Source organism: Hypanus sabinus, chromosome 5 (genome assembly GCF_030144855.1).
Source record: "Hypanus sabinus isolate sHypSab1 chromosome 5, sHypSab1.hap1, whole genome shotgun sequence".
NCBI classification, from domain to species: Eukaryota; Metazoa; Chordata; class Chondrichthyes; order Myliobatiformes; family Dasyatidae; genus Hypanus; species Hypanus sabinus.
In genome coordinates, this window is record NC_082710.1 from 46152217 (window position 1) to 46178221 (window position 26005).

Genomic DNA, 26005 nt, shown 5'->3' on the forward strand with positions numbered 1-26005 from the left:
TGGGCCCAACATATTGATGCAATTACAAAGAAGGCACAACAGCAGCTGCATTTCATTAGGAGTTTGAGGAGACTTGGTAAGAAGCCAAAGACTCTTGCAAATTTCTACAAATCTACTGTAGAGAGCGTTCTAACTGGTTGCATCTCCTTTTCGTATGGAGGGACCTCTGCACAGGATTGGAAAAAACTGCAAAGAGTTGTGAACTCAGCCAGGTCCATAATGGGCACTCGCCTCCCCAGCATCGAGGACACCTTCAAAAGGTGATAACTCAAAAAGCAGCGTCTTTCATTAAGGACCCCCATCACCTAGGACATGCTCTCTTCTCATTTTACCAACAAGGAGGTGGTACAGGAGCCTGAAGACACCCACTCAGTGATTCAGTGATAACTTCTTCCCCGCTGTCATCTGATTTCTGAATGGACATTGAACCCATGAACACTACCTCACTATACAGATACTATACATACAGCATATTTTTGATCAATTTCTGCATGATCTATTGAATTAAAATTTTAAAAGTGTATTTCTTATTGTAATTTATAGTTACTTTATTATGATGTATAACAAAATACTGCTGCTGAAAAACAACAAATCTCACAATATATGCCAGTTATACTAAACCTGATTCTGAATCTCAAGTGGTAAGGCATTTTACAGGATGAAGGGGCAGTTATTTAATACTGAGGTATGGAGGGAACTCCTTCTGTGGTGGGTCACAGTACTGTGATTGAACTGTGGTGAGTGGCCGGTAATCTCTACCTCAGAGGGTTGTGGAATACAAGTCATAGGAGGTACTTAAAGAGGAAGTAGATCCACCTTTGAAAGAGCAGAGAACTGAAAGGCAAAGGGTACTGGCACAGAAGAGAGATGATTAGCCATGATCATATTGAATACAGGGCAGACTTGAGGAACCAAGAGGCCTATTCCTTCTGCTGCATTCTTACATTCATCCAACTCACTTTCTGAGATGATTTCTGTCGTTCCCTCCTCCACCAAACCTCATCTGCAAGGACATGTTGCACTTCCTCATTCTTTATTTCCCATGAGACGATGAGATGTCTAAGGTGATGAGAAGCATTGATCGTGTGGATAGCCAGAGGCTTTTGCCCGGGGCTGAAATGGCTAGCACGAGAGGGCACAGTGTTAAGGTGCTTGGAAGTAGGTACAGAGGGGAGGTCAGGGGTAATTTTTTAAAGCAGAAGGTGGTGAGTGTGTGGGATCGGCTGCCAGCGATGGTGGTGGTGGATACGATAGGGTCTTTTAAGAGACGCCTGGATAGGTACATGGAGCTTAGAAAAATAGTGGGCTATGGGTAACCTTAGGTAATTTCTATAGTATTTAAGTACATATTCAACACAGCAATGTGGGCCAAGGGGCCTGTATTGTGTTGTAGGTTTTCTATGTTTCTATCACTCTTAAATGGCTACCAAAATGAGGGATCCGTATTTCTGAGGATGTAGACAGAGGTCCTTCAGCCCAGTGACTCTGTACTGGCTCTCAGAACAATCCCACATTTTCCATTTCCCCACAGCGTATAAGGATTCTCATAAGGATGGTTTACCATTCACAGAGGCAAGTTGATGGCGTCCTCTCACAGGCCGGATGTTCTTCAGCAGAGCCTCCAATAGTTCGGTTTTGCAAACTGGAGGCGTATATTTCTCCCCCCTTTTAGCACAAACTACAACCTTTTGGTTTGGAAAACAGTAGAATAATTTTAAAATTTTGCTGACTAATTGCTTAAGGGTTCAAAGATGTTAACTTACCAGAATACGGTACATTTATGACATTAAAAGTAACTAGTAGAATTGCAAAAGAGGACTGATTTTGCCTACTGGACCACCAGTGCTCACAACATTCCCATACATTCAGCTACCAAGGAATCAGAACTCAGACAGAACATTCATAAAGGCAACATACTCCCTCATACTGCAAGCTTCATATCCACATCCCCTGACATGATGTCTGCCAAACTATTCAAGCAGAACAGCCGCATCATTCACGCATTGCATCATAGCAATTTACACACTTCCCTGCCTCTTACAGAGAAGCTCAGTAGAGAATTGCTGGAAGCAGCAGAGGTTGGCAGAAGGAGGGGCACCTGCATCACTTCATCACCCCTCACTTTCAGTCAAGGACTTAGTGAAGATGTTTATAGTTGAAATGGTCATAACTGAAACCTTGGCCAGTGGCTGGGTTAATGTAATGTGGAGACAGATCCAAGGATCCAATGAATGAAACAGTAGACCTCGGTCAGACCCCACTTGGAGTACTGTGTTCAGTTCTGGTCACCTCACTACAGGAAGGATGTGGATACTATAGAGAGAGCGCAGAGGAGATTTACAAAGATGTTGCCTGGATTGGACAGCGTGCCTTATGAGAATAGGTTGAGTGAGCTTGGCCTTTTCTCCTTGGAGTGACAGAGGATGAGAGATTACCTCATCCAGGTGTATAAGATGATAAGGGGCATTGATCATGTGGATAGCCAGAGGCTTTTTACGAGGGCTAAAATGGCTAACACGAGGGGGCATAGTTTTAAGGTGTTTGGAGGGGATGTCAGGGGTAAGTTTTTCACACAGAGAGTGGTGGGTGCGTGGAATGCACTGCCGGCGGTGGTGGTGGAGGTGGATATGTCTTTTAAGAGACTCTTAGATGGGTATGTGGAGTTTAGAGAAATAGAGGGCTATGCGATAGGGTAATTCTAGGCAGCTTCTAGAGTGGGTTTCATGGTCGGCACAACATTGTGGGCCGTAGATTTCTATGTTCTATGTTGAGACACAAATTGCAAATAGGCATGTTAACTACTTAATTATAAACAAACAGTGAAACACTAGACCAGGTTTCTAGCTAAACAAGTGCTCATCTAAACCACACAGAACTACAATACTGAACATTCAGTCACCCTTTAACTTAATGGGTACTCCATTATATCTTCCCAAGTAATAAAATTGAGAAACATACTACAAACAAATACTTAAATAAACAAAAGCGGGGGTGGGGGGCCCATCTATGATTGCAGTGATCTTTCCCAATGCTCCTACAGCGCTGGTCATGACTTCATCCTAAAGTTGGCCCTGGAGACAAAGGAAAGAGACCCAATTTCTCACACGTTCTATTCATATACCCCCAGGGTACTCAGAACTGGAAACCGTTGCCATGGTACACAAGCCAACCAATGGGAAAGAGCATCTGCATCCTTTAAATAGGCCAGTATATGACCGACATGGCAGAAGCTGTTTCCATTTGGCAAATAAGCTAACGCCGCACCCCCCACTCACAGGACAGTTAATTATTAAAGACAGCAGATTCACATATATAATTCTCCTTCATATTTCTTTCTTCCACTTTATCTTACAGTACTTTTTCTTGTATCTGGACACCTCATTTCCCCCTCATCACAATACAAACCATCTACATGCTACTCCTTGGAAAGAAGCCACCCAGTCAATGGTGCGAGAACCAGAAGACAAAGAATTAACAGTAAACACAAAGTGCACTGCAAATGCTGTGGTCAAATCAACATGTACAAACAAGCTGGATGAACTCAGCAGGTCGGGCAGCATCCGTTGAAACGAGCAGTCAACGTTTCAGGTCGAGGCGTTAGAAAGAATTAACAGTATCACTTAAGTTAACATTCAGGCTGATGGAGTCAGAGAGTGTAGTACATGGTGAGGCACCACGAGCAACCTGCAGCCATGACAGTAGCTTAGAATGAAGTGTTTTCACATTATGGTTTTAGATACTAAATTTCAAGGTGACCTATAGTAAATTATAAGTATTAATGAGGCTTTGCAAAGACTTTTAAATGGGTGTTGGCAATGGATCCATACAGTTAATCCTGATAGCATTGGTCATGATCTTTCAAGAATCATTTGATTCTGGCAGGGTCCCAGAGGAATGGAAAATTGCATATGTCACTCCACTCTTTAGAAAGGGAGGAAGACGAAATTACAGGCCAGTTAGCCTAACCTCAGTGGATGGGAAAGTGTTGGAGTCCATTATTAAGAACACAGTTCAGGGTACTTGGGGACTAATGATAAAATAAGTCAAAGTAAGCATAATTTCTATAAATGGAAATCTTGCCTAACAAATCTGTTAGAATATTTCAAGGAAGCAACCAGCAGAGTGGACAAAGGAGAGGCTAGTATGTCATTTACTTAGATTTTCAGAAGCCATTTGCTTCACATGAAGCTGTTTAACTAGATAAAATCATTTGGTGTTACACGAAATAAACTGGTGTGGATAGAGGAACAGCTGACAGGCTGGAGGCAGTGAGTGGGAATAAAGGGGGCCTTTTCTGCTTGGCTGCCAGTGACTGGCGGTGTTCCTCAGGGGTCAGTATTGGAACTGCTACTTTTCATATTATCAGTGGTTTAGATGGTGGAATTGTTGACTTTGTGGCAAAGTCTGCAGATGATACAAAGATAGGTGGAGGGGTAGGTAGTGCTAAGGAAGCAAGGTGATTGCAGCAGGACTTAAACAGGAAGAATGAGCAAAAAGTGGCAGATGAAATACGATGTTGGGAAAGGTACGATAATGCATTTGGTAAAAGGAACAAAAGAGCAAACTATTAACAAACAAGGGACTTAGGAGTCCTCGTGCAAGATTCCCAGAAGGTTAATTTACAGGTCGAGTCCGTGGTAAAGAAGGCAAATGTAATGTCGGCATTCACTTCAAGGGGAATGGAATATAAAACAAAGAGATAATGCTGAAGCTTTATAAGACACTAGTCAGGCCACACTTGAGTATTGTCGACAGTTTTGGGCCCCTTATCTCAGAAAGGATTATTATTGAAGAGAGTCCAGAGGAGGCTCACGAGGATGATTCCAGGAATGAGGGGTTAACATATGAGGAGCGTTTGACAGTCTTGGGCCTGTACTCACTGTAATTTAGAAGAATGCGTGAGGATCTCATTGAACTCTACCGAATATCGAAAGGACTAGATGGCATAGATATGGTGAGGATGATTCCTCTAATGAGGGTATCCAGAACTAGAGGGCACAGCCTCAAAATGGAGGGGTGACCTTTTCGAACTGAAGTAAGGAGGATTTTTTTTTTAGCCAGAGAGTAGTGAATCTGTGGAATGCTCTGCCACAGACTGCAGTGGAGATCAAGTCTGTGGATATATTTAAAGTGGAAGTTGATAGATTCCTGATTGGTCAGGGCATCAAGAGGTATGGCGAGAGGGCAGGTGTATGGCATTGAATTGGTTCCGGGATCAACCATGATGAAATGGTACAATGGATTAGATGGGCTGAATAGCCTAATTTTGCTGCTATGTTGTTCTGTGACCCCTATCAGTGCTATTCCATCAGTATCCTTGCTGATGGTCGTCTTGCTACTAGCCTCGACTGCTGCGAAAAGAGAACAAATAAACTGCTTTTAGCAAGCTCATGATAGATTTGGACTTTCTCCTCTCCTCTTCCTTCTCGCTTCTCTTGCATCTTGTCCTGGATCATGTCATCTCCTCATTCTTCTCAATAGCTACTCTACAAACTGACATTGATACCATTTGTGGCATCAGTTGAGATTCAACGCAATCCCCTTGAACCTCTGGCAAAGCACACCCTGTCAACTTTACAGACTCTAAAGAAATCTGGTATACTGACAATACTTCTTTTGAATTAATAGCCCATAAAAATAAATAAAATTAACCTGCAGGTTGTTGATTATCCCAGAAAATGCCCGTATTTAAGGATTACCCTTGCTGCTAAAAACAGGTGCCTGCACTGTTATTGAATACATGCAATTGGCCACCTCTTTGAAATCCAGTTTGGCAACTGGAAGACCAACATAGTGTCATATACTAATTGATGGCACCAGCATCCTGTTTTGTCCTTTCCAGTATCACGTGCACAATATGATGTGGAGGGGTGGGGTGGGGTGGTAGGACTCACTTCACTAATGTGTGTATTAAAAGCTAAGAAATAGGAGCAGGAGAAGGCCATCTGGCCCGTCAATCCTTCTCTGCCATTTAATAAGATCATGGCTGATCTGACCACACATGTGCCAAACTGGACACAAATTGCCACCAGTGCTAAATATGCAGCTGAATTTTGTGGCCAAATACTGCAAAAGACAGGGGATAAAATACATGCTCTACAATTCCAGCCGCCCTTAGTGTTATTTTAGACTTTTATTACTTATTTTATTGTTATAACTCCAAGGCCATATTTTTGGTATAATTTCATTACTAATACTAATATTTTCTGGAAAGAATATTGATGAAGTTTTATTTCACTATGGTTTTATAAAGAAAAACAAATTAACCACATTATTGTTGTTTTATTGCCAACAGTCATACAATTTTTGTAATAATCAACAGATACAAATGTAAACATAGTTCGTGAAAAAATGTTGCAATTCATTTAAATTCAAAACAGCAGCCTCTGAGATACGCATTACTATCTGATCAAAAGGCACATTTTTCATAGCACAGCTAGAAGTTCAGTGTTGCCTGACTGTATCTGTGAAAAAAGAATTCTCTTAACTTCAGCAACTGCTTTGCATTTTAAAATTGTTGTATTAACCTTCAGTCTGCTGAATAAAAATGAACTCTGCGCTGTTAGCACAATACTAGTGTTTAAAGAGTTAAATATGATGACATCTTGTACATTTGCCAGATACTGTGCATTAATTTCATGTTTGTGCTAAGCTTGATGACAGTTTTCTATGAAGTTGAGAAAAGTAGTTAAAATTAGTTAATGATTTCTTCATTTCTACTTGTCAGAGTGTCCACGATTGATAGCTGTTTATTTGGTATAGTAATATCAGAAGAAAAGCCATCTCAACCAATAACAACCACTAGTTTAAGCACTTCTCTTAAAGTTTTAAACTTCCAATTGATTTAAATAAAGAACTAATCTACCGCAGGCTTTGTGCATATTTTATGTAACCTTTAATAAGCTAGTACGATATGCTGCTAAGCAATTATCTTGAAAGTTGTTTGGCATCTATTACATCAAAATATTCTGTTACCTACAATTCACGATCATGAGAAAAACTGTAACATAGCTAGTCATTCAATTCACAGAACAAAGTAATTATACAAATTCAAGAATTGTTTTTAAATAACAACCATATTCTGGTAAATTCTGATTGTTCAAATCTCTGAGAATTCAGCTTGTTACCAGCATACGCTCACACAATATGCCAGATAAACTGCCTCATCAATAAAATGGTAACAATAGAATCATTTTTCGTCAGCTGTATTTAAAATATACACTGTGATGGTTTCATACCAATATCAGTTCTGTCTCTGTGCAAAAGCATTTGGTGCCTCAAAAGAATTAAAATGGTCTGCAAGTAAATGAGAACCATTCAAAGTGAAAAACCCATGTAATAACCACGATTCAGCAGCAGACACTTTGTTATTATGGTTCTCATGTCAATCAGTGATTCAGATAAAAACACCGCAGTCATTTAACATGATCACATAAATACAACATAAATAAGATTTCACTTACAATTTGTAAAGACAAAATAAACTACATCATCAATTTCAGGTTCATCAACAAATAATTTTTGGATTATTTTTCTAAAAGACTGTAGTTCCTTAAAATAGTAGCTGTAATTAAAGTCATCTCAGTTAATTGTCTTCCTTTAAACAGTTTAAATATTGTGCTTCTTTAGTAAAATGTTCCTTTGAATAGATCAGGAAAAAAAATCATAAAATATATTTTCTGCTTCATGACTGCAAGATATCAGCATTTTATCTATACAATTATAAATGATTTGATATCTCTTAGAAATTTATTGGTTCAAGTTGAAACATAAAACACCTTCACAACATCTTTTTGTCCAATCCACTCTTTTGTAGTAAGAATTCAAGTAAAACACCCATTTCCTCTGAACCAGACAACATCATTTCACACAAATCAAACAGTTATCACAAGATCTAGAGATCTCTTCTTTTTTTTCCACTAATTAATAGCTAGAAAATAAGACTTTCCACAAGATTATTAAAATCACATGACCTGCTCTAGCAATCATTGCTTTCTTTCAACCGATTGCTTCAGACATAGTTCACTCCCAGATGAGACTATAGGTAAATTGTTGTCACGATGATGGTAGATAAGATGGCTAATGCTTTCAAATATATGATCTTTTGTCCGAACCTTTAAAAACATACAAATATAAAAATTTTAGTGCATTTCCTAAAGTGGAAAAATAGCTTCCTACTTGAATTCAAATGTTTATGATTTTATTGTTAGTTCAGTTTAAAGTTTTTGAGAAAATAAACTTTTACTTATGCTGCATGCAATGGTCCGAGCAGTTATGCTATTGATATGCAAACTCTTTTCTTCATGAGGGTGGATTTCTTTACCCAAAGAGTTGTGAAAGCTAACTTATCATTTGAAGTAGAGATAGATAATATTTTGATAGATCAGGGAGATTGAGAACTAGGGGAATGAGTTGAGGCCTGTGGTAAATCAGCCAGTATCGTATTGAATAGCAGGGTGGGGGTGAGAGGCCAGGAGGCCTACTCGTGCTTGTATTTTATTGAGTCCTGGAACAAGTGGAGAAATCATAGCCATGGTGAAATTTATAGCTGTACCAACAGTTTTATTTAAGATTTAGAATAACTACAATGATGATTTTTGAAACAATATTGCTTTAAAATTTCAGTAAGGTCAGATTTTATGTTAACCAAGATACAAGAGACCTCAGGGAATAGCTTCCACTTGATATCTATTGCTGGAATCAAGTAACTCCTGACCGGTTACATTGGAGCCTAATGTTGAACATGTCTGATATGTTGTACAACAATATAATTTAATTTAATTTAACCTCATAAGACTGTCTCTCTTACTCCGGTACAGCAGTTCAATTTCTCTGGGTAATCTTTATTTCAATTTTTTTTGGAAGAATAAGACAATTAGTTCTGCCTAAACAAGTAGTTTTGCCTTGTGAAAGCATATATTCTAGGAACTAAAGTGTTGTCAACTTTATTTCATGCTAAGAACATTATAACCAGGCAATGAATACCTTTAATGCTTCATACTATAATATCCTTGAGAACAAGCCTTAAAAATAAGCTGAGCAGCAAAAGCAGAGTTAAAGAGCCATTTTGTCACCATTCATTTCAGAACAACACATCCCAGTAATGATCAGAATAAAACCCTTATCACAATGGCTTGCATTCAAGTGAATAATTAGTCTGTGTAAGTTATTAGAAATGTGTTAAATGTAGATAAAGCTTAAAGCTACCGGCTTGAAATGTATCCATTTATTGGAATGTCCAACTTATATGAGGAGCATAAGTTAAAAAGGCAACATCAGATTGTCTGCTCATTAAACTACCGGGCAGAAACCATTTCCATTCAAGTTAATGAAAAGAAAATTCAGACAGGTGCACGATGTGTATTTGATTCTATATTGTCAATTTTATGTTCTCATCAAAGCTGGAAATTCAGCCAATTGTGAGATTGGTTGTAACATAAATATTCAATACTGGCATTTAGTCATTGTCCTGGAGAAAATGTCATGAAATAAAAAGGGAAATTGTCAGATCTCCCAGAGGTATCTAGCAATAATGACCTGCACTATTATAGTGCCTGACTAAAATGAAAGCCAAGACATGGTAAGTGACTTCTGAAATATGACCTAAGCTTAACTTTGCAAAGATGACCAATGTAAAAGACTTCAAAAGGAATGTAGAAGGAGGGGAAGGGAGTTTCAGGATGAAAGTAGAATCTTACATCAACAGCAAGCCAGAAGACGTAGAAAGGGCTGGAATCAAAGCAGACACAAGAACAAGTGAAGCTTCTACAAGGAGGAGTCTATGGAGAAAGAAATGATTCCCAAAGTTGATATAATATGGAATGAATGTTTCTTAGTGAGGTTGAGTACTGTCTAAGTGGGATTTAATGTGAATGAGAATTTGGACAATGAAACTTTGAATGAGTTTGTTTATAAAATTCAGATGTTGTAAGTCCTCTTTATTTTTATACCAATTTATTTATTGAGATTGTTGAACAGGACTAAAGACCACATCATAAATTATGTAAAGCATGCATAAAACCATCCGGGAATATCACTATGGTTGAAAGAGATCTCAATCTCCCAAAACATTAGTTGGTTCTGTGGGAGGAAATCTATTGAGACAAAGGTGGTTAAAGGCAATCTTAAATAAGGAAAGGGAATGAAATAATAAAATAATTTATCAGAAAATAGAAGACATAAAAGACTAAAATAGACTGTCTAATAAAGTGAAATTGGCTTATATTTAGGAAGAACATTTCTCACCTTAAAATCCCAAAGTACTTTGAAGCCAAGGGAATAGTTTTAGAACTGTGGTCACTGTTGTGTAATATTCAGGCAAGATGAATATTGGAGAGGTATCCATCAAATCTTATCATTATAAGAACTAACTATTTACAATGAATTATTTACAAATGCACATTTCATAGAAAAAAGGTGATATCATTGCAGAAAATCTTGACTGGAAGGTGCTTTGAGTTTGGTAGTTATGTGCTGAAGTATATGGTTGTTCTTATAACACAGATGAAAGAGAAAATGGAAGAAATAATATTCATTGAGGTATCAAACCCTATAAATGATATGTCATTCAATATGTGACACAGTAATTTCCTGTACTTCAATGTTCCCACAAGGCGTCACACAGGAGGCTACTTATCAAGTTAAGAGCCCATGGTAGTAAAGAAAGTTGCTGGCATGGTTGGTAGGAGGCAGCAAGTGGGAATAAAAGGATCCTTTTCTGGTTGGCTGCCAGTGACCAGTGGTGTTTCACAGGGGTTAGCTTGGGACTGCTTCTTTTTATGCTGTATGTCAATGATTTAGATGATGCAATGGAAGGCTTTGTTGCCAAGTTTGCAGATGATACAAGGATTGGTGAAGGAGCAGGTAGGTTGCAGAAGGACTTGTGCAGATTGGGTGAATGGGCAAGAAAGTGGCAAATGAAATACAATGTTGGAAAATGCATGGTCATGGACTTTGGTAGTAGAAATAAATGTACAGACTATTTTCTAAACAGGGAGAAAATCCAAAAGTCTGAGATGCAAAGGGTCTTGGGAGTTCTTGTGGAAAACACCCTGAAAGGCTAACTTGCAGGTTGAGGAAGGCAAATGCAATGTTAGCATTCATTTCAAGAGGTCTAAAATACAAGAGCAGAGATGTGATGCTGAGGTTTTATAAGGAACTGGTGAGGCCTCACCTGGAGTATTGTGAACAGTTTTGGGCTCCTCATCTAAGAAAAGATGTGCTGGCATTGGAAAGGGTCCAGAGGAGGTTCACAAGAAATGTTCCAGGAATGAAAGGGTTATCATATGAGGAACGTTTGATGGCTCTGAGTCTGTACTCTCTGGAATTCAGAAGGATGAAAGGGGATCTCATTGAAACCTTTTGAATGTTGAAAGGCCTAGACAGAGTAGATGTGGAAAAGATGTTTTCCACGGTGGGGGAGTCTAGGACAAGAGGGCACAGCCTCAGGATAGAGGGGCATCCATTTAAAACAGAGATGTGGAGAAATTACTTTAGCCAGAGGGTGGTAAATTTGTGGAATTTGTTGTCACAGGCAGCTGTGGAGACTAGGTCATTGTGTGCATTTAAGGCAGTGCTTAATAGTTTCTGCATTGGACACAGCGTCAAAGGTTACAGGGAGAAGGCCGGGGAGTGGGGCTGAGAACGGGGAAAAAGGATCCGCCATGATTGAATGGTGGAGCAGACTCGATGGGCTGAAAGGCCTAATTCTGCTCCCATGTCTTACGGTCTTATGGTTACTGTTTTTGCTGATGTGTTACTGAATTCAAGCAAGGGCCTTTTTTTTAATTTCTTCAGTCAAAGACGGATAGCCAAGAAAACTGCAACACATTATACAGCTGCTGCCCACTGCCCCTCTATTGCAATCTTTGCTCTCCACATTAGCTGAGCTTTTTGATGCCTGTAACAATGCAGCTGTCCAGTTCATCTGTTAGATACCAACACAGACTGCAACACATGATCCGTGTTAACAAACCGTCTCACCACTATCAAGTATACTGCCTATGGATTGGATTTATTACTATCAGTGATCAATAAGTTTTCAACACCTCTACATTACTTTATCATAAATATTCTCCAGAAGGATATTCTGAGTAAATGGAACAAAATTACTTGCTCCAATACGTGAGGATATAACAGCATTAATCTCATATAAGTTTAATAGAAGTACTTACAATTCCCTCGGGGTCTACCAGGAGAAGATGTTTAGCTTGCCCATTATGCATGCCAGTTAATACATAGGATCCAGGATTGGTTGTACTTTTCCTAACAAGAAAATCACCGTCAGTTGACAGGAGCTGCTCCGCGTCCTTTCTGCTCATTTCTCTATGATACCATGGTTCTTCTTCAAGGCTTTCCTTCATTACATCTATGATTGTCCTAGATAAGTGAGGATTGTCGCTTGGAACAGGTGAAGATTTGTTTGAGAACTGCTCACAAGTTTGATGCTTCAAGGCATCTTCAAATGGTTCTGGTTAAAGTGGAATGAAGTGGAAAAAAGAAAGCAACATACCATTAGGTTATCTGTTGGCCATCTTTCCTCCATCAATGTGCATTTTCTCACATTTTCAAGGACAATTTGCAACTGATGAACAAAAGCACAACAACCATACGGAAGATAGGCAGGTAAAGTAGAACAGATTTGATTGTTTTTGTAATGAAAGTTAAGAGCATGTTTTAAAATGAGACGTATTCCAGAGGCCTTTCATCCAGCTTCTCTGTAAATGAAAAGATCCACAATGTGCAGAAATTATTTTGGCTAATAGTAATTGCTGGCCGGCTGTATAGTGGCATCAGCACTGGACTTCAAGGTGAGTAGTCACAGATTCAAATCTGGCCAGCTCCTTGTACGTTTACCACCCATGCAGTTTGGGCATTGAGTTCGCAACTTGTCCTTGTAAAAATTTTAAAAAATGCTAAAGAAATGGCAAGGTTGCTGCCTGATGCACCACACGGCGCAAGGAGGAATAATAATAAATAATACTTGCAATGGCATTAAACTGCATTCATGAAGATTTCTCTAATTGGTATTTCTTCTAAGGACATATTCTAACATTTATACAGTACATTAAATTTCATTACCGGATGTAACCTCAGTAATTCTTACAAAGTACGTGCAATACCTTTGTCTATGGTGTATCAGTGCGAACTATTGTACTTTAGTGTCTGACTTAGGTGTAATTCTCACTCAGTATTACCAGCAATCAAATTTGAATGGGTCACACCTCAGCTGGAATGGTTCTCTCCTTTGAACTGGAAGGCTCTGAGTTTGTTCACCTTCAGAGCACAAAGATGCTGGTGGACATTCCAGTGTGGAAGTGAAAAATTCTATGCCATTTGAATGAGTTTCCAAACTATTGTTCTGTCTACTTTTCTTTGTAGATGCAAAATTCTCTTGGCATCATTTTGCAAACTGGCAGGGCAGTTATATCCGGTGACTTAGTCCATACTTTTCTCCCAATCACTATTACTAAGATGAAAAATGTGGTTATTATCACTTAGCTTTTTATAAGAGCTATTCAACGTCTGATTGTTGACATGAACAGCAACTGATGAAAGCATAACTTTAATCATGAACAAAACTACACGCTTCTCACCGTGCTTTGTCCCACAAAGGTGTGTAGGAACTAAAAGAAAACAGAAAAATATGTAATGGAATCCGTAAGCACTTTATAAGAGAACTTATATTGCTTGAACTACTTGTCCTCCTGATATTCTTCCTGTTCTTAAAAAAACTTTGTACTTTTGACATTGTGGTTTGACAAATGGGAAAGAGGAAGATGGAAGCAACTAGTAGAGCTAAGAACAATTGAATAGTTATTCAGGATTAACACATTACTAGAGTTTTTGCGATGCTTGTTGTTTCTCTTTAATTCACTTCCGCCATTAAACTAGCATTTATCAATGCTGGGCACCAGCTAAGAAAACAGTGTTTAATGGACTGAGCTGATAAACGTAATGCTGGTCAATTTCATCAATCAGTATAATAGAGAAGCTACTAAAGGCAGCACTTACGTTGAACTGGTATTTGCAAAACACAGACAGAAGAAAAAGAATAGGAAAATAGCTGCAAATGTAGGTTTAGGAATGTATCCTCTCACTGTTCACACTCCCGCCCCAACCCTGACTTTCCACCTACTGACATATATAGCAGTAGCCAACTATTCTTCAATCTCAGAACTATTGAGTAGAGCACTCACTTGGCTCCCACAGTTCATCAACAGTAGGTAAGTAAGACATCACAATAGTTAAGTAAGACATCATCATCAGATGTTTGGGCCTTCTGTCAAATCAAATTTAGCCCTGTGTCCAACCTCATACCTGGCACAGACGCTACCTACTTGTGATTGCCATTATCTCTAATAAGTCCTTCAGGTAGAACAGAGATGCCACCCACTAAGTGGAAAGAAAGATCACACAATAATTAACCATGGAAGAACTAACTAGTTAAAAAGGTCTCGGACTGTTACTCTTTAAATCGTAGCGATATTGTGAAATTAACAAGACTTAGGTTGGGGCACTGCGGGCTAAACTATTACTTACAGATAATAGGAACACATCCTACTGGATTATGTGACGGTGGTGGTCCAGAGACAGTTCAGCATGTTTTCCTGAGTTGTAATCAATATAAAATTGAGAGAAGCATAATGTTCAAGAGGCTGTCTGACTTAAATGTATTTTGTTTTTCTGTTAAATCTTTGTTTGGCCACCAAGAGAACCACCATCTGATTGAAAAGTTTATTACTCTGCTTCTACGTGCGACTAGTGTATACTCAAGAATCTGGGTTTCTTGAAACTCTGTAACTATTACACATCCTGCGGAGGGCAGTAATATGCCTAGGTGCATCTAAACTGTTGGAAATGGAAGAAGGAGAACTGTGGAAGAAAAGTAGTAAGACATTGTGACAAATGTTAAGGGGTTGATGACCTTCTTCTAGTATGTGAGTTCAAAGTGTGTAATCGCCTATCTGCGACAAATGTACACTGTGTAGCTGTGGTGAACTACATATGCCTGTCTGGACATGCCCCCTGCTGACTGCTCCTGTGGCTCCTCCCACTGACCCCTGTATAAAGGTGATTGAGGCCTGAGCCCGGCCTCTCAGTCTCCAAGATGTAGGATGGTGGTCACTCACTGCTGGTTCCTTCTTCCAGTCAATAAAAGCCGATATCTCGCCTTTACGTCTCAGAGTGAGTTATTGATGGTGCATCAGTAACTGAAATGTGCTTTGTAGACGGGATGGGAACATAACTATGTCTGTGCTTCCATGTTCTAAGAATCATCACGTGTCTGTACTTGTGAAAGCCTGATATACTGTCCTGAGAACTAACACTTAAGAAAATGTTTAACCACTCGAGGACATATACTGCAACTTCACTATTCTAACATGTTGTTGTTGAAGTTCCCTCCTTTTTCAGATTTAAATGCTTCTTGTCACGTATGCCTGGGGTATAAATAAGAGTGTAATCCATTGTTGAGCAGAGTCTCAGAACTCCACTTTCAGAGTCTGGGCTCTCCATGATATCATGTAATAAAACCCTCTAGTCTGAAACAAATCTCTGAGTCGGCCTGATCTATTCTGTCTGCTGCTCCTGAGATTTTTTCCCACAACATTAACACCTATCACCCTATGAGGATCAAGGATCAACTTTATTCACCATATACACACAGTGGTCACTTGTTTTTAAGTAAACCTGTATAGCTGTTAATGCAAGTATCTAATCATTCAATCACATGGTAGCAACTCAATGCATAAAAGCATGCAGACACGGTCAAGAGGTTCAGCTGTTGTTCAGAACCAATAGCAGAAGGGGAAAAAATGTGATCTAAGTGACATTGACCGTGAAATGAGTGCGGTTGCCAGATGGGGTGGTTTGAGTATCTCAGAAACTGCCAATCTCCTGGGATGATTGCACACAACAGTCTCCAAAGTTTTCAGAGAATAGTGTGAAAAACAGTTCTGTGGGCGAAAGCATCTTGTTACTGTGAGAGGTCAGTGGAGAATAGCCAGACTGGTTAAAAGTGACAGTAACTCAAATAACCAGATGTGACAAAAGTGGTGTGGAGAAGAGCACTGAATGTACAACACATTGAACCTGGAAGTGGATGCGTTGCAGCAACAGAAAACCAAGAACAAGCATTCAGTGACCACTTCGTTAGGTACATGAGGTATCTAATGAAGAAGCCACTGAGTGTATATTCACTCAGTTCGCTATTTTCTGTGATGTCCTGGTCAGGGCATGATTTGAAACAAAACATTCAACAATTATAAAGAAAAAAGAAAATAATTACAAATTAAAAAACTAAGAACGTTAGAGGTTAAAGGATGAATATGGAATAAAATGTGATTAAATACATAAATACCAGCAAGTATTTACAAAGTAAACATTATAAAAATTGGTTTAAAGTTTTTACAGTGACAGGGGTAATAGATAGAGGGAAATGTTGGGCTTACTGGAATGGCTGATCAGATTAAATGCCTGCAGGAAGAAACAGGGGTGTGAAGTTTTTGTTTTAATAACCCTATAATGCTTTCCAGAAGAGAGAGTTTGGACAAGGCAGTTTACAGAGTGGCAACGTCCACAATGGCTTTTCCCACCTGCTTCTTTGACTTGGACACATGCAAATGCTATAGTGATGGTAGACTGTAGCCGATGGCCTTTTCTGCTATAGTTGTTGTATATTGTGAGATGATGCTGCACTCAATTAGATAGTAATGGCTGGTGTGAGGATGCTTTCAATGATGGCAGTGTTGAACTGCACCAGCGTGTTCTGCGGAAGATGGAATTTTACCAACTGGAAGAAGCACACGACTGTGAAAAAGTCTTAGGCATGTATATACAGCAAGGGTGCCTAACACGTTTGCACAGTACTGTATTGGTCAACGTGGAGTGAAGAGCAAGTTTGTCAATCTGGTGGGATCAAAGGATGTTGGGAATGGTGAGGGTGTTGTGCAGCCGGAGGAGTGAGGTTTGAGAGACAGAGGAGGGGTGCTAGCAGTGGGGGAGGGGCTTCGGTGGTGCGGTTGTAGACACACCCAGCCCTGAGACAACAGGCAAGGTAATTTGCTTCCAGACAACTATAATTACAGAACATTTCACTGGTTCTTCCTGTGCTCTCCCTTCCCCGTCTCCCAACCATGATTCTCCTCCCCCTGCCCCCTTCCCACTCTCAGATCACAACAGAGATTCATATCAGAATCAGGTTTATCATCACTCACATATGTCATGAAATTTGTTTTCTTTTGTGGCAGTAGTAAAGTGCAATACATAAAATTACTACAGTCCTGTGCAAAAGTCTAAGACACTCTAGCTTTTTTATCAATGAAGGGAAATAAGGATCTTCTATAAGATATCCTATGAAATACTGATGCCCAGGAATCTGAATGTTCAAATGGTACTAACTGTAGAGTTATTGATGCTGAGTGGGTGGAGAGCAGACATATATCTGCTTTCTTTTTGCAGTTGATAATAGTCTGAAGGCTTTTCCAGACTGAAGGACAATCGTTTGCAAGAAAGTGGTTTTCCAGTTTTACTGAATTGGTATTAGGGAGCTCTGATTTGCCCTCTTCAGCTTGTACGTGCCCTTTTTCGAACTTTCCTTTGCCACCCGCCCTGAAGGCCACCTCCATCTCCAGATGCAACTCAGGTCTGCGTTGAACCGAGGTTTATAATTGCTGAAGCTTGTGATTGCTTTTGTGGGAATAATGGCATCTTCACAAAAGCTGATATGGGAGGTAACTGTGGCAGTATATTTGTCAATGCCGCCAGAACTAGTCCTAAAAAAGTTCCAATCTGTGGAATCAAAGCAGTCTATTATCATTTCTGTGGCTTTATCAGACTATATTTTTACAACATTGTTAATGGGCTAACATCATTTTCAACATTTGCCTGTAAGCAGGGATGAGCGTGGTCAGAATGTCCAAGGGGACACAGGATGTGGCATCCACATCCAATATATCATTTTCTGCAACTTCCTCCATTCTCAGCTTCCACAGAAATTGATCCCCCTCCTGGCCCATATCCCTACAACCGTGCTAAGTGCTATAGCTGCACCTACACCCAACACTCACCCCCTCCCTGCCCTCATCACCATTCACAGCCATAAACAGTCCTTCCAAGTGAGATGACGTTTCACCTGAAAGTCTGTTCGGGTCATTTATTGCAACTGATGCAGGCTCTTTACATCGGTGAAAGCTGATGGGGGACTGCTTTATTGAGCACCTTTGATCTATCCAGCTCAATATCCAGGATCTCCCAGTGGCCACCCATTTAAATTCCAGTTCCCTCACCAACATGTCTGTCCATGGCCTCCTCTACTGCTATGATGAGGCCAAACTCAGTTTGGAGGAGCAACATCTCATATTCTGTCCAGGTAGTCTCCAACCTGATAGCAAGAACATTGATTTCTCTAACTTCCAGTAACTACTTCCCTCTGATTCTGTCTCCTCCTTTGTTTTCCTCATTCTGGTGGCCCTCCCATTCCTTCTCTTCCCCTCACCCACTCACATGACCTGCCTATATTCTCACTCGGGTTCCCTGGCTCCTTCCCTTTACTCCATGTCTACTGTCGTCTCCTATCAGATGCCTTCTTTTCCAGCTCTTTATCTCTGCCACCTATCACCTCACAGCTTCTTATAACATCCCCCTCCCCACTGCCATACATCCCCCTTGCCTGGTCTCATCTATCATCTTCCCTCTCGCCCCATCTTTTATTCTGGACTCTGTTCCCTCCCTTTCAAGTCCTGATGAAGAGTCTTGGCCCAAAACATTTTTTGAGACTTCTTTTAAAAATGGTTTCAAAGTGAATATTTTGACCGATATAAATGAAAATTTTGTTCTGGGCATGAGGAACAGATTCAGAATTTTTATAACATGTGGAAAGCTGTAGCAGTCCAGTGGTTATGATAGTAATCTTCAGCATATCACTTCAAATCCCATGATGACCTAGCTGTAATGTTGAGTTCAATAAATTAATGCAAACAGTCCAATCCTGCTATAAAAATGTATATTATTTATTAATGTCTTTCATTAATATCCAAATGCTCATTAATACCAGGCGTTATAGGGATGAATATCAAATTTGCAAAGGACACTATTCATCTCTTTCAAGTCCAGCCTATGTGGGATTCCAGCCTTGTAGAGTGTGATGGATTCTTAAAGTCAATGGAAAAGGAGATGAGCAATCTGTTGTCACTCACACCTCAATGACGCTGAAAATGGGCAAAATGGTGAAATTTAAGAAAAAAAACTTGAGTGGATGAGAATAAACAATACAAGAACGAACCAGTAAAAGATAACTTTAAAGATGATTTCATGGAATGAGTAATCAGTTCCCTGAGTAAATTTCCACTAAAAGAAATGTACAATCATTTAATAATCAACTGGACACTGCTATGTGGGGAGCAAGAGACTACGTTAAACATACAACACAGGAACTGACCTTTCAGTCCACAATGTCTATGCTAAGCACGATCCCACATTAAACTACTCCCTTCTGCCTGCACACTGTTCCTATCCGTTCATTCCCTGCATTTTCATGTGCTTGTCTAAAATGACCTTAAACACCACTACCTAGCCTAGCAGTGTGTTCCAGGGACCACCACTTTCTATGTAAAAATACCTGCCTCACACATCTCCTTTAAACTTTCTCCCTTTCACTTCAAAGCTATGTCCTCTACCATCTGACATTTTCACCCTGGGAAATAGAACACATACCTTATTTAACCATAATATTGTAAACTTGTATTGGGTTCTGATGCTCCAGGGATATTAATCCAAGTTTGTTCATCTTCTCCTTGTAGCTAACACTCTATACTCCTGCCACCATCTGATAAGCCTCACCCTCTCCAAAGCCCTTGCATCCTTCCTGTAATGCAGTGACTAGAACTGCAAACATAACTCCAAGTGAGTTCTAATCAAAATTCCATACTGATGCAACGCAACTCCCTGACATTTATACGCAATGCCATGAGCAATGATGGCAAGCATGAAGTAAGCCTTCTTCACCACTGTCGTTCCCACTTTCAGAGCACTACAGATTTGCCCTTTGCCCCAGTGGAATCCTGCTTGTGGATCCTAGGTAATCTACTACGCCATAAGAAGGAGCATGCAGCAGGGAGACTTAAGTGATCTTGCAACCAGTGGATCAAACTTCTGGAGTCCTACCAATCTAGTTGTGAATCTTGGTAGAAAATCAAACAGCTAGCTGGAACACCCCATCTTCAATAATGGCAGAGCCCAGCATCCAAGAGTTATAAATAAGGTTGAAGCATTCACAATCATTGTTCATTGTTCATTCAGAAGTAATGACTGGATGACTTAACTCGGCTTCCTACTAATATCCTCACCATTATAGAAATCAGTCTTCAGCCAATTTAGCTTATTTGCTGTGACAGAGAGACTACATGACCAGACAATATTCCAGCTGTGGTATTCAACACTACACTTCTATCCTAACTGTTCCAGTACTCTGCCGACAAGAATAGGTCAGAGACTGGGGATTTGCAGTGAGTCACATATTTTGACACACCAAAGCCTTTCCACAATTAACAAGAAACAAATGAGTGTGATGCAACAACCTTTAAGAGTCTGGATATACAGCTCCAACGACACTGAAACTTAACATTATCGTCATCATTGTCGTTCATTATGTGCTCTGTCAGATGGTGTGGACGGACGACGATTGTTCTTGGCAAAACTTTTCTACAGAAGTGGTTCACCATTGCCTTCTTTTGAGCAGTGTCTTTAAATACGAGTGATCCCAGCCATTATCAAAACTCTTTGAAGACTGACAGGGGTCAATGATCGCATAACTAGGACTTGTGATATGCACCAGCTGCTCACATGACCATCTACCACCTGCTCCCATGGCTTTTCATGACCCTGATCGGGGTGGGTTGGTGCTAAACAGGTGCTACACCTTGCCCAAGGGCAACCTGCAGGCTAAGTGAGGGAAGAAGCACCTAACACCTCCATTGGTAAAGACATATCTCTACCCTGCCACCCAAACGCAATGTCATCCAGGACAAAATTGCACCTTTTTTGTTCACCTCGATCATTCAGTCCTTCCCTCACCAACAAATGGTGGCAGTATTGTGTACTGTCTACAAAATGCACTGTTCCTTTTCAACTGGAATGCTTTGACAGCTTCTGTCAAACCCAGACTAAGAACAAGGCCCCCTTGTGCATGAGAACATCGCCACCTGCAGGTTTCCTTCCAAGTTGCACACCATCCTGTCTTGAAAATACTTCACAGTTTCTTCAATGTTAATGAATCTACATTTTAGAATTCCGTTCCCAATAGTTTCATGTGAATTTCTTCAAGTGTCCAGGTGACCATCTCTTCAAGAACAATGTGGAATGAACAATAAATGCTAGTGCTGTCAACAATCGCCATATCCATAAAAATAAATAACACTAAGAAAAGCTTTATTCACACTGCCCATAATCAAGATTTTATAGATCTCATGTTGCTGGTCCTTCATTACCAGTGAACACTGGACTTACACACAGCTAAAATGAAATTCAGAGTCGGATTATGATATCTTGAGTTCCTGTGTAGCAAGTGCGTTTGTATTTAATCTAATCCACCTGCAGCCATGAGCATAGAATCATAGATATTTTTGGCATAGGAGGAGACCACTCGGCTCACGACAGCTGTGACCCTTCTTGCAATAAAATGGTTTCAGTAAGGTTAGTTCAATGGCTTTCTGAACTGTTAGAAACTTTTTGTTAACGCCTTGAAATGATAATTATGCATCTGCAGGTTGTGTTATCTATTACCCATTCTCTTTTATACATGGTGGGTGGACAACAAACTTGAAATGACGTGCATTTGCTTCTACAACACTACAGGGGATAATTAGTACATCTAACAACCTGGGGACTCGGTAACTGATTTTTTTGTGCTTACGAAGACTAGCTCTAAAACAACTGTTGTTCTATCCTTTTCTACATTTCCATCACAATAGTGATTAATGCTAATAAAAATCATATGAATGTTTCCCTGATTACAACGATTGAATTGCCTTTCTCTTCTTTTAGTATGACATCAACTGGAATCATACAAAATAAAACCCTTAAAGGTACTAAAATTACATTTCTGAAGTAAGCATCAACATTGTGTGGAAAACATCTTGTGTGGTCCCAGTACCCAAGAAGGGCCAACCGAAAGTCTTGAATGACTACTGTCCATTGGCCCTGATATCACACATCATGAAGTCCCTAGAGAGGCCGGTCCTGGCTCACCTCCGACTCCTGGTTATATCAGCCTTCTATCCTCTGCAGTTTGCCTTCCAGGGGCATATTGGACTCAATGATGCTGTCATCTACCTGCTGAACAGAGCCTCCTCCCATTGGATAAGCAGGACAGCACTGTGAGGATCATGTTTTTGATTTCTCAAGTGCCTACAATACTATACAGCCCTCATTGCTGGGGGGAAATCTCCATTCAATGCAAGATGGCACTTCCAATTTGTCCTGGATAATGGACTACCTGACAGGCAGACCACAGTACGTGCAGCATCAGAGCTGTGTGTCAGACATGGCTGGGGCCCCACAGGGGACTGTATTGGCTCCCTTCTTGTTTACCCTGTTTACCTCAGCTTTAGATACAACATTTAGTCATGTCATCTGCAGAAATTCTCTGATGACTCAGCAATAGTTGGATGTATTAAGGGAGAAATGAGAGGATGAACACAGAACCCTGGCGGAGGACTTTGTCGAATGGTGCAAGCTGAATCATTTGCAGCTCAACATCAGTAAGACAAAGGAGATGATTATAGACTTTAGGAAGAGTAAGACTGCACTGTTACTATTGTTGGTGAAGACAAGGATGTGGTGAGGACCTACAAGTACTAAGGGGTGCACCTGGATGACAGACTTGAGTGGGCACCAACACAGAGGCTGTGGACAAGAAGGGCTAGAATCAACTCTACCTCCTGAGGAGACTGAGGTTCTTTGGAGTATGCAGGCCTTTCCTTCATGTTCTACCAGTCTGTTGTTGCCACCACAATCTTCTATGTGGTGGTGGGCTGGAACAATGGCATTAATGTGGGTGATGCCAACAGGCTCAATAAACTGATTAGAAAGTTTGACTCTGTTATAGGAGTCAAACTGGACGCACTGGAGGCTGTGGTAGAACAAAGGACCCCATGGAAAATCCTGGCAATTCTGGACAATGTTCCTCATCCTCTGTATGCCACCTTGGCTGAACAGAGTTTAGTAATAGAGTATTTCAACTGTGATGCTCCAAAGAGCGCGATATGAGGTCATTCTTACTCTTGGCTGTGAGGCTCTATAATGAATCAACCTATAGCTGGGAAGTGATGACCCCTTCTTGTGTGACTGATTGTAGTAACTTATTTTTTATTATTTCTACTTCTCTTCTAATATTTATAGCTGTACTTTTGTAATGTTACTGGCATCAACAAAGTATCTATCTATCTAAGAAGTATTCTTTCTCCCATTATGTTACGTTCTGATCTAAAACTAGGCCAAGGTTTACAGGGATGGAATTATGAATATGGCAAAACTACTGAGGAACCATCTGTTGTTGATTATCACAAACTAAGCACAATTTTTAAAAATAATCTCCTTAAAATAACAGAGTGCCCATGGTTCTGACAATTATTCTTAGAATTATTGGGGGTGGCAAGGAGAAAGCAATCTATACTTACTCATATCAAAGACATCTTTTATTGCGCTGTCTTCGCTGTTGATTAATGACTCACTGATCTCTGTGCTGAAGCTGGGATCGGTTTGCAATGTTGCTAGAGCCTTCATGTCGAGATGTTGGGTGTTGACATATGTTTGAGGTTCTCCACCTTTGGGTATGTGAAGTCTCACCTCAGGCTGAACATATAAGTCACTTGAAGAGCCTACAGATAACATAAGGAAAGTAAAAGAGTCTGTCTTTAGAGAACCGCAGGGAAACAAGAGTTTAATGACTTGGAAGACAACTCCAAGGGGGCAGCTACAGTGTGGAGAGGGCCATGGTTTCTACCTAATATAATTTACTTTAAATCAACATACTACATTACTAAGGTGATGAGCACATCTTAGATGTAACCTTCTAATTTTACAGTCCCATGCAACATTCTGGGATATCTTCCAGATTTTACTCATCTTGATCCATTAGTGCCCTTTGCTTCTAAGAGCATCTGTTGAGGAATGTGGGGTTACTTAAATATCTAGGAGGGAAAAAGGTAAAAAGTTATCAACCAGATAGGAAGCAAAAAGAAATATTACTGATACGATCATGCCGAACATGTTAAATATTGAGTTTGCAATTTTGCGTCATTCCAATCCAAACTTCAGAGACTCCATCTTTGAATGGGACATCATGCCACTTTGCTTTATTTCTGGTTTAGTTTCCTACTTTCTAATGACCCTGTGTCTGAAGATTGAATTAGGGTTGGCAGCAAAAAAAAATTTGGCATTCAGAAGTCTTCCTCATTCCAAAATTCTCAAAGGATTACCATACAAGTAATTTCTATAACTCGTGTTATTACATTTGTTTCTCTTTACATGCATTGTCATTTCATTTCAAAGCTAGTATTCAATCACTTTTCACTCACCATTGTATTGCACAGAGAAGTACAAAAATGTTTTGTGTCTTTTTATTGTTCTAAACTTAATCACCACGGGAAATACAATGATAGAGCAGCTCAGTTGGTTTTGCATTGACAAAAATTGATAAGTTATTTGAAATTTATTTAGCATATAGTTAAAGAAAGGGAATCACTAGAATGCACAGATCATGTATGGGTGGTCGCTATTCTTCTGTGAGTGCTCAGGTTCAATGCTCCAAACCTAATACATTTTTTTAGATATGAAAAATGGCCTGGTGGACTAATGGGTTCTGTGCAAATTAGTTACTTCCAAATGGGTGGCTCTACAGGTTCTCCACTTAGAACTGAAAACCCCAGGAAGAGAGGAGAAAATTCCACAGGACCAATGCCATTTTCCTGACATGATTATTCAGTAATCTTCTTGTGATCAGACAGCTGAATTGATGTAACACCCACTGCTCCTTTTAACTGTGGGTACGTGGAGTCCTGGTGCCAGTGTTTTTTTGCTTCCATCTCTGAGGGCTTAATACTGCTACTTGTGTTCCTGTGGACTTAGGCAGGGGTTCCCAACCTGGGGTCCACGGACCCCTCGGTTAATGGTAGGGGCCCATGGTATAAAAAAAGTTGAGAACATCGATAAAATATGCTATTACAGCTGTTTCAAGTGCATTGTTGGAGGTGGCTATGTGTCACTTGCTGAAAATTTTGACCCCCCAATTTCTGTAGAAAGTTAATTTCCTGGTTTCCTGTACTGAGCTCTCCCGGGGGTATACTGATCAGCATTTTTCCATAGCCTAATCTGCTGAAGTCCATATCTAAGTTCTCATCAGCAGAGATATGTGGGATCTCCACATCAAAGATTCCAACATCTGGGCCATGCCATCTTCCTAATGCTGTCATTGGGCAGAAGGTATAGAAGCCTGAAGACTTACATCACCACTACTTCCCTTCAACCATCTAGTTCTTGAACCAACCTGTGCACAATCACTAGCGTTTAATAGCACCCTGGCCACTTTGATCGCGTTGCACTAAAAATGAATAATTTTTAGTTCTAACTGTGTTCATTCTTGTAATAATGCACTTAATTTAAGTTTAATTTATTTTTCCTGTGAATGCTGTTTAAATGATGTTACATGTTTATGATACTGCTGCAAGTTTTCATTGCAGATGTGCATACTTGTGAAAATGACAATAAATGACTTTGATTTTTGACTTATGATCTCTTCTCCTTGAAAAGCTACGCATCTGTTCTCCTTTATTCAGACCCTATTTGGTGCACTGCTTAGATCAGAGCCTCACCAGGCACAGAACCCATCTCAGTGCTATTCTCTAGCTTACACATTATGGAGCTGATGGCTATGAAATTGAGTGATGTTGAACCATCTTGTTCATTATATTAATGCTTTCAAGCTTTCTACAGGCATGTTCCAGTTCTC

General features: G+C 40.0%; 1 protein-coding gene across 2 annotated transcripts in view; it reads right to left on the reverse strand.

The window, feature by feature from the left end:
* Positions 1-6274: 6274 nt before the first annotated feature.
* Positions 6275-26005, reverse strand: part of shc3 (SHC (Src homology 2 domain containing) transforming protein 3) — a 138272-nt gene continuing 118541 nt past the window's right edge. For both annotated transcript variants that reach the window (XM_059969895.1, XM_059969894.1), the window contains exons 10-12: positions 23676-23876; positions 12174-12469; positions 6275-8114 (exon numbers count right to left, since the gene is read on the reverse strand). In XM_059969895.1, coding sequence (XP_059825878.1) covers positions 7986-8114; positions 12174-12469; positions 23676-23876 — 626 coding nt within the window. In that variant the 3' untranslated portion in view covers positions 6275-7985. The remainder of the gene's footprint in view (positions 8115-12173; positions 12470-23675; positions 23877-26005) is intronic.